The sequence below is a fragment of the Amborella trichopoda genome, chromosome 5 (assembly GCF_054954075.1).
Source record: "Amborella trichopoda isolate Santa Cruz 75 chromosome 5, AtrichopodaSantaCruz75HAP2 v2.0, whole genome shotgun sequence".
NCBI classification, from domain to species: Eukaryota; Viridiplantae; Streptophyta; class Magnoliopsida; order Amborellales; family Amborellaceae; genus Amborella; species Amborella trichopoda.
Window position 1 is genome coordinate 11,809,052 of NC_142340.1, and position 14,517 is coordinate 11,823,568.

The 14,517-nt window shown below is 37.9% G+C and overlaps 1 protein-coding gene across 2 annotated transcripts; it reads left to right on the forward strand.

Moving 5' to 3' along the window:
- Positions 1–1,032: 1,032 nt before the first annotated feature.
- LOC18443620 (Ubiquitin system component Cue protein) lies at positions 1,033–14,517 on the forward strand. Of its 2 annotated transcripts, none has more exons than XM_006853805.4 (5): positions 1,033–1,624; positions 4,572–4,728; positions 12,403–12,617; positions 13,867–14,040; positions 14,151–14,517. In XM_006853805.4, the coding sequence occupies exons 1-5, from the start codon at positions 1,445–1,447 to the stop codon at positions 14,235–14,237; spliced, it is 813 nt and encodes a 270-aa protein (XP_006853867.1). In that variant the 5' UTR covers positions 1,033–1,444; the 3' UTR covers positions 14,238–14,517. The 2 variants fall into 2 exon arrangements, with proteins under 2 accessions (XP_006853867.1, XP_011626839.1); XM_011628537.3 differs by having other exon boundaries at positions 12,412–12,617.

Sequence of the window (14,517 nt, forward strand, 5' to 3'; positions counted from 1 at the left end):
AACAGATCAAGGATCTAGGTTATCAGCTTTGCTTGGGATTAGGTAGGCTGAAAAACCCTTCAATCTATGAGTCTTGGAAAGCGATGAGACATGATCACCATCAATGGCTAATGATTTCATGGCGCCTTGATGTTTGCCACAAGCTTTAGTGTATCCAAGGTCGAAACAAGAGCCAGATTGTGTTTATCTAGGGCTTGGATCTAGTTTCCAGAAGAACTAGTGTAGAGGAATTTCTCGGCTAGATGGAGGACCTGGATTACACTAGAACTCAGTTTGACAAGGGATTAGCCGGAACTTTATAGGGGAGAGATTTTCTGGCGTTATTAATTGTAAGGAAGGGACAGATGGTAGGCTAAAAAGGCTTCGGGTTCAGAGTCAGTCGCGTGAGGCTTTAGTAAAGAGGGTTTTCGGAGTTGGAATCTGGGGAAAGAGTAGGCTGGAGAATCTTGCTTTTTCCGACGATAGTGATGGTTTTCCGACCACAAGAGTGGAGCAGATGGTTAAGCAGGCCAACGCCGCCATGCGATAGAGATTCATAAATGTACACACATTTCAAGAGTTTTTTTGAATGCTCGACAGCAGCTCAAAGTCCGTTTTTATATTTTTTTGGTTTCCTTCGAAGACAAGTTGCCCCAAGTTAACCTTAACCTGGGCTTCCTGTTAGCCGGTTAATCTACTCTTCTCCATATCCACGTCTTGGATGTCAAGGCCCTAAACTAGCGCGGGCTTGGCCCTACAGAAACGGGTCCATATGCTTTACTCTTTTATTTGGACCGCGTATGTAGAAATGCGGTACAGCCCGCATGAAACAGTTTTCCCAAAAGAAATCTCTCTTAATCGGAGGTGGTCTCTCTCGTAATCGGACGAGTTGTTGGGCCATAAAACCCGCTCGCACTCTCTCTCTCTTCTCTCACTCTCTCTCTTAGTCGTAGGTGTAGTCTCTCTCCTCTCCCTCACATAACCGGGGTTGCGCCTCTCTTGGAAAAAAGCCTTCGTATAAATTATCCGCATTTGCCATTGCGACGAGGGCTCATTGCACAAGGGCACGAAGAAGCTCTAATGGCGTTCCAGGATTCTGGAATCGAATGAAACTCTACAGTAAACCCTCCCCTTTTCATTCAGAAACCCTTCACTCTTTCGTCTCTCTATTGAATGCCCCCTTCCCCCCCCCCCCCCCCTCCCCAAAAGATCATTCTCATCGATTGTTTCCTGCGATTTCAGAAGGTTATTCTTTCTCTCTCTAGAAGTAAAAAGAGAATTAGGTTGGCGATCGAGGAGTTGTTTTTTGGTTCACTTGCAGCAGCAGATCTAGGGTTCCATTTTGTGAGAGGGAGAGAGAGTTGCATGGTAGTTTAGGTGAAAGGGGAGAAGAGGGGAGATTGAGAAATAAGCTCACGGTTACATCAATAAAAATCATCATCAATTGGCTTTGGGCCCAGAAACCATGTCTGCGATAGTTTGTGGAAAGAGGTCCCTCTTTGAAGAGCTTCACACCCCTCCCCCCACCTCCAAGAGACTCCGCTGCACCTCCTCCCCGATCCGATTCTCCTCCCCCACCCATCATCGGACCCCATCTTCCTTTCTCTCCGATCTCATTGTCCGCTTTCCTGATATGGATGAAAAGGTAGTTCATTTCCTCTTTTTCTCTCTCTCAGTCATAATTTCTCTCTCTTTCATACTTTTTTTTTTTGTTTATGATGCGAAGTTTTTATTTTTATGTTGGTTCTTGAATTGATTCCTGTTCTATTTCGTATTCTTGTTGCATTTGTTCTTGTGGTTTTCATTTGAGCTGATTTCTGTGTGTGTTTTTGGGTTGGTTAAATGAGATCTGAAAGCGATGCAGGTCCATGGATGTTACAGAAGCTTGCTGATTGAGTTTCCTTTTCTCTGCTATAGTTTTTGATTTAATGATTATTCTATTTGTTTTTATGTCTGGATTCTTTGGATTTAGGGTTTATGAACACTTAATTAATTAGCTAATTTCTTATTTTATGTTATTGGATCTCGCTGATTGAAGTTAACCTAAATTGCCTAATTAATGATACAGTACGCATATTTTGTTTGTTCTGCTTGATTTCCGTTTTTCTTTGCTTTAGTTTTCTATCAATTGATGATTCTCTGTGTTTTTATTTCTGAATTCTGTGGATTGAGGGTTTATGTTCAACTTATTTTATGTTGTTGAATCTTACTGATTGAAGATAACCTAAATTGCCTAATTAATGGTATAATACATATGTTTTGTTTGTTCTCCCTCTTTAACATTATCCATATTGCTCATCCATGGGATGGAATCGATTGCTCTGCCAAAAGCTTGGTATTCTTATGGTTTTCCTTCCTTTAATGCATCTGAGACTGAGGATTTTTGCACCTCTTGTAATAACTGATGCTCAATTCTCATGAAAGGCATGCATTGTAGGCCTTTTGACTGTAGAAAAGCAGTCACCTCTCTCTCTCTCTCTCTCTGCACACACATGCTTTGTAGTTTATGTAGGTGGCAAGCCCCTGCAATTTACACAAACAGATACAGAAACTCTCTCTCTTCGCACATACACTCTTTCGCTCACACATGGACACACGTCTAACATGTTAAAACTAGGGATTTTGGGGAACGCCCATGTGATTCATGAATAGTGAAATTTGTCGACAAATTCTAAGTTAATGAAGCAGCTGTATCACCATCATATACATACAAGGCTTTAAAACTTTGCCACTTTCTTTTGTCATTGCCCTATGATATAATGAGTTTATGAAGACATCGAAATTGATCAATATTAGGGACCTATGGTACTCCTACTCTCTCTCTCTCTCTCTTTGTTTTTCTAATTCCGAATCCAATGTTCTGTTTTTTCTTTTATGCTGAATGAATTTTTTATTTAATTTGTATTACCTGTCATGAGTATTCTCCTTGCATAGTTTTGTAAGGCATTAATGTAATGGCCTTATTTTGGGCTGACTAATCTGCCTGTATGACGGATTCAAACTAGGGCTTGTGGCTTTAATTCTAGCATATTTAAAAATGGTGTGGCCTAGAAATGTGGTTTTGTACTTGCATTTCTAATTGCTTTCGTATTGTAGTTGGTTCATTTGTTGTGTGCATGTGTGTGTGTGGTTCCTCTTTTCTTTGTTGGGAATAGGTGAGAATGATTAGTAGTCCAATAGGCATGCATGAAGTTTCATCAACTATAAATTGTAGGTAGGCAAATTATACAAGAAATATTTGTTGCTATTTCAAAATTTCCCCCAATAGATAGGAATTTTATTGCAAGTGCAACTTGTATAGTGGATTTGCCTCTTCATCAACTTTTCCTTATCACATGGAAAACTGAAGTAGACATGATTTGCCGTAACATGATTATATATATGGTGATGGTAGCTTGTCTTTGGGGGTTCATTACATTCCCACTTGTGGTTGCTCTTTATGATGTTGAGCTAGTGGCCTTCGATTGTTTAGAGACCTAAGAAAATTTTAAGCGTGCCATAGGAACCATCAACTTGTCTTGTTCTTTTGCCCCGTTGGAGTGACTGGTGCCCATAAATCCAAAAGTGTTATTGAGTAATCTTCCTTGGCAACATACTCATGGATGTGGTTATGACTTCTTTCTTGTTTGATTTCGAGACGCTATGTTGAGATGTGGTAAAAAATTTCACTTGTATTTTTGAAAAAGAAAAGTCAATGTCCTGTTAGTTATATCCTTGCACATCCAGGGTACATCCTGTCAAGGTTTTAAAAACTGCTAGGCATCACTTAGGTGGCTTAGGGATTGGCTGCCAAGGCATAATGCGGCCACCTAGCCAGACACTTCAGTCTTGAGATTCCCTAGCCTCTCACACACATATTAAGTATTGTATATGTATGTCTATGTAATATGTAATAAATTATTCATCTAATATTAAATTTTGCATGTAATTAAATGTGTAAAAATCAATTGGATGATACAAATTTGAATGATAGGAAAAATCCAATGTTTGTAAGTAATTAGGTAAATGTTGAATCACAATTTACACATGTAAGACAAACACAATATAATGGCATTCTCAATGGCCAGTGCATATGGCTGATGTCTCCACGTCTTAAGTCACAAACGCAAATTACTCAATTACATAAACACAGTTCCACTATAGAGAAAGAGATGCAAATAAAATAGCAAGCAAAATAAAAATGAAATGCATCAGGTTTAATGTTCATATTTTTAACCCCTTCGACCCCTACACCTCCTTATGATTGCAAGCCATTATCGTCAACGTCATCACTCTCATCAACGTAATGGCCCTCCTTAATGTCTTCTGAACTGGTCTTCTTTTCCTCCTCCTCTATCTATCTCCCCCTCCTATGTGTGCTGGGTGTAGCAGTCATTGTAGTTGTCCTAGGGTCAGAAGCGGGTCTAATAAATGCATATGCTTATTTGTTAAGGTTTGCTCTCAGAGGAATATTAAAATATGATTTTTATGACATTTTGTGTAAAATTAGGTTTCTTTGTGCACCTCTTTCATTTTATAAATCGCTGTACTTCTCTTGTTTGTTCTGCTGTTTTTCTACCCCTTTTGCTTACGATTATTTTGCCTTATTTCAGCTTCTTGAGAGAGCTTTGGAAGCCTGTGACGATGATTTGGATTCAGCCATAAGAAGTTTGAATGAACTTCGTCTTGGATCTGCTGAAAGGAATTTGCTTTCTCCTACTACCAAATTTGATGCAAAAATGGGAACAACCAGTCAAGTGTCATCTGAAGGTATGCCTTACCATGTTCATGTATTTTGTGTTAAGGGCACTATGATTCAACCTTGGGGGATTCTGAAGTATGGTTGCAAGACATATCCTATGTCTTCTACATAATGAAGGATGTTTCCTGGTTTTCCCACATAATCAGCAAACATTTCCTAGTATTTATGTTTGTAATGATCATATAAATTTTGACAGATTGCCTAGTTTCATGTAGGGACGATAGATGAGTGGCTGCGTAAGCCAAGTTTGATATTATTATAAGTATTGTTATTATTATTATTATTATTATGATTATTCTTATTATTATTATTATAATTATTATTATTTTATTATTATTATTATTATTTTATTCTTAGGGAAAATATTATTCAAGGGCCCCTTACAAAATCATTAAAGTGGTCAAAAGATCGCAATTAACATTGGAAAATTTTCTTTTTTATTTTCATTTCCCCCTTGTACCACCTCAAAAAATATCTGCTAAAATATGCAAATTGTCTCTGTTTGGGGTTGGGAACCCTAAACAAACATGGGCATCTCAGGAATTTGATGACCCTAAGCAAGCAAGGGTGCTTGTACTTCTGTAATTTGGTTGGGGCCTCTTAGGTGGGTCAAATTACAGAAATGCCCTTGTTTATTCAGGGTTCCCAACCCTGAACAAGGGCAATTTGGGCATATTTGAAGGTATTTTTGAGGACGTACCTGACTGAAATGAAAATTAAATAATAACAACATTCTAATGTTTATTGGGTTGTTTTAGCCCCATTAATGATTTTGTAAGGGTTTTGTTTTGACCCTTCAGATAATATTTTCTTCTATTATTATATGATTTTGGCCAAGTTGAAGTTTGAGAATGAAAGAGTGTTTAAAGCAATTTTACATAGCTTTTTATTAATTATGTATATATATTTATAGTTGGAAGTTGCATGGTGCTGGCAGAGGTAGTGAGGAGACCTATTTGGGTTGTAGGCAGAGAGGTGCTTCACTTACCGCATCTTTGTTGGAATAGAATATTTCTTAGGGTAAATGTAGGAGTATTTTGATAGAATTGAAGGTTTGATGGTATCAAGTCTACCTGGATAGTGGATTGTGTGGTATGCCACTTGAGATTGAACTAGACCTCAATGTAGTTTTCTATTGAGACTATGTTAATTGAGGTAGTCATTGGGGTCTGGAGAGTAAATTAAACTCCTAAAAATCACAATGAGATAGTGAGGGACTTGCTTCTGGATCTATTAAGGACGACATGGTTAGTAAGGCGTCTTAGTGTCAAGGTGATGCCTTACTAAGAAAAATCAGTAATAATAAAGTAAAATCAGTAATAATAAAGAAAGAACATGGCTGTAAATCAAGCCAAGAGAAGAACTTTTTTCTTTCATAAAATAAAATTTGTTCTCATAATATATCCCTCCCAAAATATGACATCCAGCTTTTTATAAGCCTATATAAATCTATTTTAACTTGAGATCCAAGTAAACATTCACGCACTAAAATTTCAAGAATGCCGCTATGAACAGTAATCCGTGAACAATACTATAATTAGTAATGCATGAACAGGAGCTGTGAATAGTATCATGAATAGTACTTGTAAATGGTAAATAAAAGAAAATACAAAAAAGCCTTAGAATTAAAAAAGAAACTTAAAATCCCAAACCTAAATCCTAAATCTAAAATCAAAATATACATCATTAGTATTAAAAAAGAAACTTTAAATCCCAAAACTAAATCGTAAATCTAAAATCAAAATTTACATCATTTAAAATTGAATAGAAATAATATATGAGTGTAATTTTTCCCTTCATCATTTTCCCTTGGTTGGAGAAAACTTGTCTTTGAGCTTTGAAATGTGCTAAGATGATTTCAGCATCAAAACTATATTCTTTAACCTTTTTCGTTGGCTCAAAGATTATTCGTGGTAAAAATAATTCCTCAAGAGATGGATCCTGATATGTATATTGAGGAATTGATGCGGATTTACCAAATTTATCTATTCTTGAGCTCGCATTGAAGATCGTGTAGGCATTGTTTCAAAAAGCGGATCGCCTAGCTCTTGGGAATTTAAGGTGATCCCAAGAGCTATCTACAAGTACTTAAATTTCCTAAATATGTATTGAAGTATGTATTGAAAATTGGTGGCATATCCCAATCTTTTGATACGACCTATGCCAAAATTAACCTCGTTCTCCTTCAAATCATGTTGATCAACTAAATCCCATGACTTATTCTCTTGAACATGAGGCTTCTAATGCAAAGCGTGTACATAGAATAGGTGGTTGAAGGCAACTTCATCATTCTGCTCCAACTCAAAGTCTCTCCATGAAAACCCTCACGATTTGAACCTATCCCCATATATTCCTCTTCCTTCAAGGCACACTGTTGCTGGCTCTGCTTGCGCAACAATAGCTCTGTTACCCTCTTCGTCAAGTTGTTCATTTCCTTGTTCAATTGGATTAGATCGGCATCCCTACGGCTAAGACGACCACGCCAAACCATCACAATCTGAAGCTGTCCTTGAACCTTGTTCTGATGCCACTTGATGCAGAAAGGAAATGTGAGACATTGAATCCACCCTTTCATGAACCTTAAACAAGTAAAATCAGCAATAATGGAGAGAACATGACTGTAAATCAGCCAAGAAAAGAACTTTTTAAAAAATATGACAGCCAACTTTCTATAAGCCTATGTAACCCTAATTTAGCTTGGGATCCAAGTAAACATTTAAGACTCTAAAATACCCCCCAAAACAATTCTAAAATTTCAAAAATACCCCTATGAACAGTAGCACATGAACTGTTTGCGTGAATAGTAGTAATGTGTGAACAATACTATGAATCGTACTTGTGAATAGTGAATAAATAAAATATAAGAAAAAGCTAGAATCTAAAAAAAAAAAATTAAAACTTAAAAATAAATCCTAAAACTGAAATCAAAATATACATCCTTTAAAATTGAATAGAGATAAAGAATAAGTATAATTTTACCCTCCCATCACAAGGTCTGAAAGAGGGAGGGAGGAACATGTTGTCTTGGGGCGTTTCTTGTAGAAAAGGAGGGTTGGATGGAGACGAGGAACCAATTTTGTCTAGAAATGGGTCAGTTAGCACTTTTTTGAGCATTGCACCGTATGGGGTGCCTAACTTGTCTTTTTTGTCATTGTCATTGTGCCAACCCTACCATTAACTCCTAAAGATCAGGATGAGATAGCGAGGGACCTGCTTCTGGATCTCTTAAGGAGGGCATGGTTAGTAAGTTGTCTGAGTGTCGAGGTCACAAAGAGGGAGGGGGGAACATGTCTTCTTCGGGTGTTTCTTGTAGGAAAGGAGGGTTGAATGGAGACGGGGAACCAGTTTTGTCTGAAAATGGGTTAGTTCTGGTAGCAGCTAGCACCTTTTTGAGCGTCGCACTGTATGGGGTGTCTACCCCATCTTTTTTGTCGTCGTTGTTGTGTTGATTCTACCATTTTTGTAACTATGTATGTCTTTACACTAATATGTGGTCAACTTTTCTCCCAAAAAGAAAAAAAGTAATGTTTGAAAATCATGTATCTCGATCATTGTTTGGGTCCTTTGGTCTATCCTTCGTTAGGGAGGATCAATTTGGTTCATCTCATATATTGCAATCTGGGGATGGTTGGATTGTTTCCCGCTGTTCCCTTGATTTGTGTGGTAATAATGGTTCTATGATAGAAGGGCTGCTTTCCTGTCCATGGATGTTGAGGATGCCCTTGTTAAAAAATCGTGGTGTTTGGGAAGATGGAGAGCTTGGAGGGAACCAGTTTGGGCATTTATTTATTTATTTGGGGTTCTTTTTTGGGTGGGTGGGTGGGTGGGGGATATTGGGGTTGACGGACATAATCCAACATCATCTGCAGTAAGTCACTTCAGGTTTCAAGGCCCAAACATCTATAAATGCGACAACCAATCTACATGTACTCTACGTGGACGGGGTAAATTTGTGCAGCTGCTTACTTTATATATTTTTGATAAGTGACAAGCAGTTGCTTCTCCCTTTAAACTGCCGTTTGGATTTGGGGACTGTATATACTGTACTCCCACGGAGTATAATGTTGGTTACTCAGACCGGCTATCCACTGTCCGTACGTATCTGTGGAAATGAGCAGTTTTTTGACTAACAAACAAGATGGACTTATAAGCGGGGACAGAGCCTGATCCTTACTGCCCATTAAATACTGTGGATTTTGAATGGCCAGATTGAATATTTTAAACTATACTTGATATGAGTATTGGATTCCCTTTGGATTCTAGCTTTCTATTTATTGAAACAAAAATCTCAAACAAAAATAGATGCTGCATGTTTGGAATTGCCCCAGAATATGGGCTGAAAATTTATTTGGACCATTGTGTCCTAGTGGAAATTGAGATGAGCTTGCTCATGAAGGATTGGGTGAATTAGCAAGTCAGACTAGCTGAGGGCTGATTCTTTCAAGTTGTACTCTATTTCTGGGTTTTGCATTGGACGAGACGACCTGGTACCGTAGGTCAGTTGAAGGTGTTGAATAAATTTGTGTTGAAATGACAAATTATTCCCCTTCTTATGACATTTGTTAGTGCCAATTAACCTTTTTTGCTGGGGGAGTGTGGAGTTACATCGGAGTGGCAGGCAGGGTTAAGGGGGTAGTTGGCATTATTACTTGGTTAGAAAGGGGTAAAAACAGGGGGACATTTTGAGTCTCTAGGAAAGAGTTGGAAGATCCCTTGAAATTTTTTTTCCCCTCAGGTCAGTAAATTGGCTGCTAAAGTGAACTTAGTCCTGGAAGGTGACAATTGCTTGTTGGTAGATGCGGAAGCTTGGTTTTGAGGGAATTTGACTAGAAGAGATGCGGCAATTCCCAGTTAGAAGAGAGCTCGTAAGTCTTCAATCCAAGATAAATTTGGATCCTTTGGATAATTAAATTTTTGGCACTGTGAGAATAATGCATCGTTGTTTTGGGCCATATTGATAGGCCAGACAATTCTAGATGTTGGAGAGAACAGTTTGTAGCTTAGCTTATTTCATAATGAAAATAATGCATTCATTGATCTCTAAGGGGATTCTTGGTCCAACAGAGAGGTTATTTGTGAGGTCTTCTCTCTGAAGGGCCACATGCTTATTCCCTTGAAAAGGGAACCTTTCCTAGACTTTCTGTCAGGAAAGCAAGTACGAGCTATGGAGTGGATACTATCTGGTGGCTCCTTTTCTATGGTAAAAGAAGTGGAATATGGTAAGATCCACAATAGCAGCTAGAGTTGTCTTTTGTAAAAGTCTAGAATTCTTTTAAGGCGTAGAGGAATGTGTCGCAAGAAAGTTAATGCATCATAATTGATGATGGAAGCAGTTGCGAGTAAAAAATGGAGGGCTCAATAATGGAAAGACAATTGTTGATATAGGGGAGGATTGGCAATAATTAGTTATAAGGGGGATGAAGTGGAGAGGGACAATTCCTGTTGTGATTTCCAGGGACAGTGGAGGCAGCCCTGTATTATTAACATTACCTGAATTTGATCAGACTGGTTAGTTTGACCGAGTCTAACCATATTTGGGTTCCCATCTGTTTCTATCCAGAGCAAAACCTCTGAAATTCAGTAAAAAGTGGCCAGTCCTTTTTGGTGAACTGGTTGATTCATGGTGAACTGGCAGTTCCTGATTTCTACCAGAACAAAATGGTCGCAACAAAAATTGAGTTCATTGTTTGGGTTGGTACAGCCTTTTTTCATATTTTCCTTTGCCATTTTTGTTTTGACAAATAAAAAGACTAGAACCCAAGATAATAGGTCAAAGAAAGAGAGAGACATCTGTTAAAATAGGCCTGCCCTGTGGAAAACCATGTACAATTGTAGTGGTATTTTGTCAATGCCAAGGAAAACCGAGGTAAATTGATTCCTATGAAGTGGACACTTTAGATTGCAGTTAACACACCCCCACCCCTTCTTCTTCTCTTATGTTTTCAAATATCCCTTAATTGTTTCCCGAAAAATATAAACCTATAGAGCGGTCAAACCACTAGCTGACCATGAAAATTGGACTGGACACTTTTCTTATTCAATGTTCTCTCTGGTTTGGATAAACAATGGTGGATATGGTATTCAGGGGATTTAGTGTTGGCAGATGTTGGAAATGATATTGACTTGAGAAATGAAAGATCAAAGAGTAAAGAGCTGAGTTGCAATTGACTACTACGAGCAGGCTAAGAAGTTATGTGGTGGGAGGCCAGAGATGGTCTGAAGTTTGAGTCATTGAGATGCTTATTGGTAGTTGACTTGTTGCAATCTGAAGGGCTTTGATTAGTGTAAATAGTAGAAAGGTCTTAGAGATTGGATTTGGGATGATCTTGTTAAGTATAATGTTGATTCAGGTGAGAAAGTTAGATGTGGTGGGCTCTTTCTGCCTCAGAAGAAAAGGCAAGCTGCATTAATATTTAGTTCTGAACTCTAAATAAGAGGCTTTACCTTGGCATTGAAAATTCCGTAATGCAATATTTGACTCTGTAATGCAATGTTTTCCCACCTCAACTTTATGCTATTTTTCTTGTGATATCTGCTTATGTGATCGGCCTAAATACATTCATAAACGATTAATTTTTTGATTAATTGGCCGTATTAAGCTTATGGAGAAACAATCCATAAATCATGAAATATGGACAAGGACTTTTAGTGTTATACAACAATTTGTGGCTATCTTTATTGGTGCTATGGCAATTGAACTTGTTAAGAATGTGATAAATGTTAGTTGACAAGGCTGCCTTGGAAAATATCTTAGAGAAAGCTCACTATTTCCAATCAACCTCACTGGTGGCCCTCTCTACTTTTCTTCATGGTCTAGCTTTCATATTTGAGAGAGCTTACGACACTCTGCTCATGCATTGCTTATCATTTTCTGACATCAATTGCATAAATGATTTTCCTTGATATGCTGCTTCTTTATGTATGCTTTATGTCAAGCATATGAGCCATCTCTTGCAAGTGAAACTGTTGGCATATTAACCCATTTAAGTAATGGAAATTTTTTAACTGGTGTCTCAGAAAATATTTAGGTAGACAATTGACACGCAAAACTCAAATGGCTTGTTTCATATGCTGTTCACCAAACTGCATCTATGCCCTCTATTTTGGGTGAGTGAAACTCTGAAAGAAAATGCATCATTAGCAAATTTAACAGACTAAATCACATTGTAAGGCAAGCAAATAGGAGGATAACTACCTGAAATGATCCTGTTTCTTGACGCATCTGGTCTTTACTACAAATCCAGTTGTTGCTTAAAATGGAGAGAAGGAAATGCATAATCACTTTGCACATATTATAACATAAATTATTGGGGTAAACTTAGTTTTTGTTTTTTGAATGAGAATTATAATTGCCTAGACTCTTCTTCTGTTAGTTGGGATTTGGGAATTCAATTTTAAAGTTATTGATGCTCCTTGGTGAAATAGGATTTCCATGAAATGTTGTATGTTACTCATATTTTCTTGCCCAAAAAGCTTTGGTTCTTGGATTCTTGCGCTTATGCATCTTCTACTGTATTTATACTGTGTCTATTATAATATTAATGTTCTTTAACTTTTACTCGTTCATCGTACCCAAATAGAGCCCAATTTTGATGGTATTCGATATTTTGTTAATTCAGAAAGGTTTTTGACCTGCTCACAAAGACACCCGATGAATGCCCTGTATGCTGAATTATTGTCAGGTTTAGCAGATGGTGGTGAAGATGCTGGGCCTGAAGAAACTGCTCCTAGCGATCTTCCATCTGATGGCTCAGAATGGGTGGAACTGTTTGTAAGAGAAATGATGAATGCTTCTGATATGGATGACGCACGAGCTCGTGCTTCAAGAGTGTTGGAGGTGTTGGAGAAATCTATAGTGTCTCGTGCTGGTGCTCTAGCAGCTGAGAACCTTCACAAGGTATGAGCTGACAATTCCAGGCACATGTACATTCGTACATTCTACAAACATGCATGCATACTCGTGCCTATTTGTACATACAGATATATTCACCAAGGAGGGTCAAGGCAAAGGAAAACTATGACTAGGTATTGGGTGTAATAACAAAACTAGTGGGGTCCTATGTGGCAAAACCTTAATGTAGGGGCCGGTGGTTGAAAATTTTTGATCTGGAATGGGAATCATTGGGAACGAATGGATTCCAGGTCGGATTCGGCATTTTTGTTATAGATAATATATTTTTGTACATATTATTACAAAAATATTCCTATGGCCTTTGTTTTTTGTTTTTCTTGGGTAGGGGTTCTCTAATTGTGGTAGAAACTGAACTCATGACGTCATGTTATGGTGGCCCTCTTTGAGCCCATTCCTAATGTTCCTATGGCCTTGGTGGCTGGACATCGTGTTCATCGGGCTTTGGGGTTTATTTTTCAAGCCTCAGCCAACTTTGCTTTTTCTCACATTAAAAAATTTTATATGCATTCAAACTTTAAAAAACCACATGGGATGCGGTAATCAATCCATGGATATTTTTGTAAAGGATGAAGATTCTATAAGGCCAAGGCTTTATGAAAACCAAATAAAGCCTCACCTTAAATCCTTATCCATAAAGCACTTTCCGCAATGGAAATCTCCATGATGGATCTAAAATCAATTTCTCAATATCGAAAATAAGATTTGAAACTCAAAAAATAGTATAGATCTTGCGGATCTATGAACACTTATTTGTAGGGTGAAATGGAAAGTCTAGATAATTTGTTACAATATAAATTATTTTTAGAGCTTAAAATCCTAATTTTTTCACACCCATAATGTTCACATTGAGATGATTGATGTAAAGGTTTTTCAATACCCAAGTGTAATTTTTGATGAGTTATGAGGTGAAGCGTTGCTTATTTTGATAGGGCTGCAACCCTATCAAACCATTTTCCCTTTTTGTAAAAGGTGGCCCTAACCATGTAAGCCATTTGAGCTGTGTTACAGCTTTCGTGCATTGTATTGTATATACATTATTAATTTGTTTTTTTTTTTTTTCTGTTTTTAAATTCCAGATCGTTGATTAGGGCAATCTGGATTCGATCTCGATCAGGATTGGTGGGTGGATGATTCACCCAATCGATCCATTTTTTGAAAAAAGTGATGGGGTTTTATGTAGTTTTCCCTTTTCCATTTTTAGGATTATCATGGTAATGATTTTTATTTGCACCAGGAAAACTTGGTTCTCAAGGAACAACTAGAAGTATTACTTCGAGAGAACAGTATCCTCAAGCGAGCTGTGGCCATTCAGCATGAGCGTCAGAAGGAATATGAGGAGAGTGGACGAGAATTGGCGAATCTGAAACAGCTTGTGAGCCAGTACCAAGAACAGGTTCGGACACTCGAGGTAAAATGCTTTCAATCCTAGTTTCTCTCTCCCCCTTTGCATTTTGCATGTGTATAAATTAGATATTGCTCTATGCATTTTAAAATTGGTGAGCATTGTTTGGTGGGCAGGTGAATAATTATGCCTTGACTATGCATCTAAGGCAGGCTCAGCAGAGTAGCTCGATGCCTGGCCGTTTCCATCCGGATGTGTTCTAGTTAGCTGCATAGGTTTTGGTTAGTTTTGTTGGTTTTGGTCATTACCTGGTGATGAAGTTTATATGTGTGTATGTATCTATCATCGTAACCATCAGGCCCATCAAAAGAAAGTTATTATTTGGTTTCTTGTACGCGAAGATCGGCGTTATGTATTAGGGGAAGAAAGTAATCCCAGCGATTATTGAAAGATGGCTTCTTTCACTTTTGAGGTAGGTGTTTGTATTCCTGTTGGACACTCGCAGTTCTCATTTTTCTTCGGGTAAAAGGCACTGTTTGTTTA

What these genes read in the sequence shown, in the direction of transcription:
- LOC18443620 (XM_006853805.4), top strand. Translation starts at nt 1,445, where the DNA reads ATGTCTGCGATAGTTTGTGGAAAGAGGTCCCTCTTTGAAGAGCTTCAC. An exon ending in CAGCTGAGAACCTTCACAAG is followed by an intron (nt 12,618 to 13,866) that starts GTATGAGCTGAC and finishes TATTTGCACCAG; the next exon opens with GAAAACTTGGTTCTCAAGGA. An exon ending in AACAGGTTCGGACACTCGAG is followed by an intron (nt 14,041 to 14,150) that starts GTAAAATGCTTT and finishes TTTGGTGGGCAG; the next exon opens with GTGAATAATTATGCCTTGAC.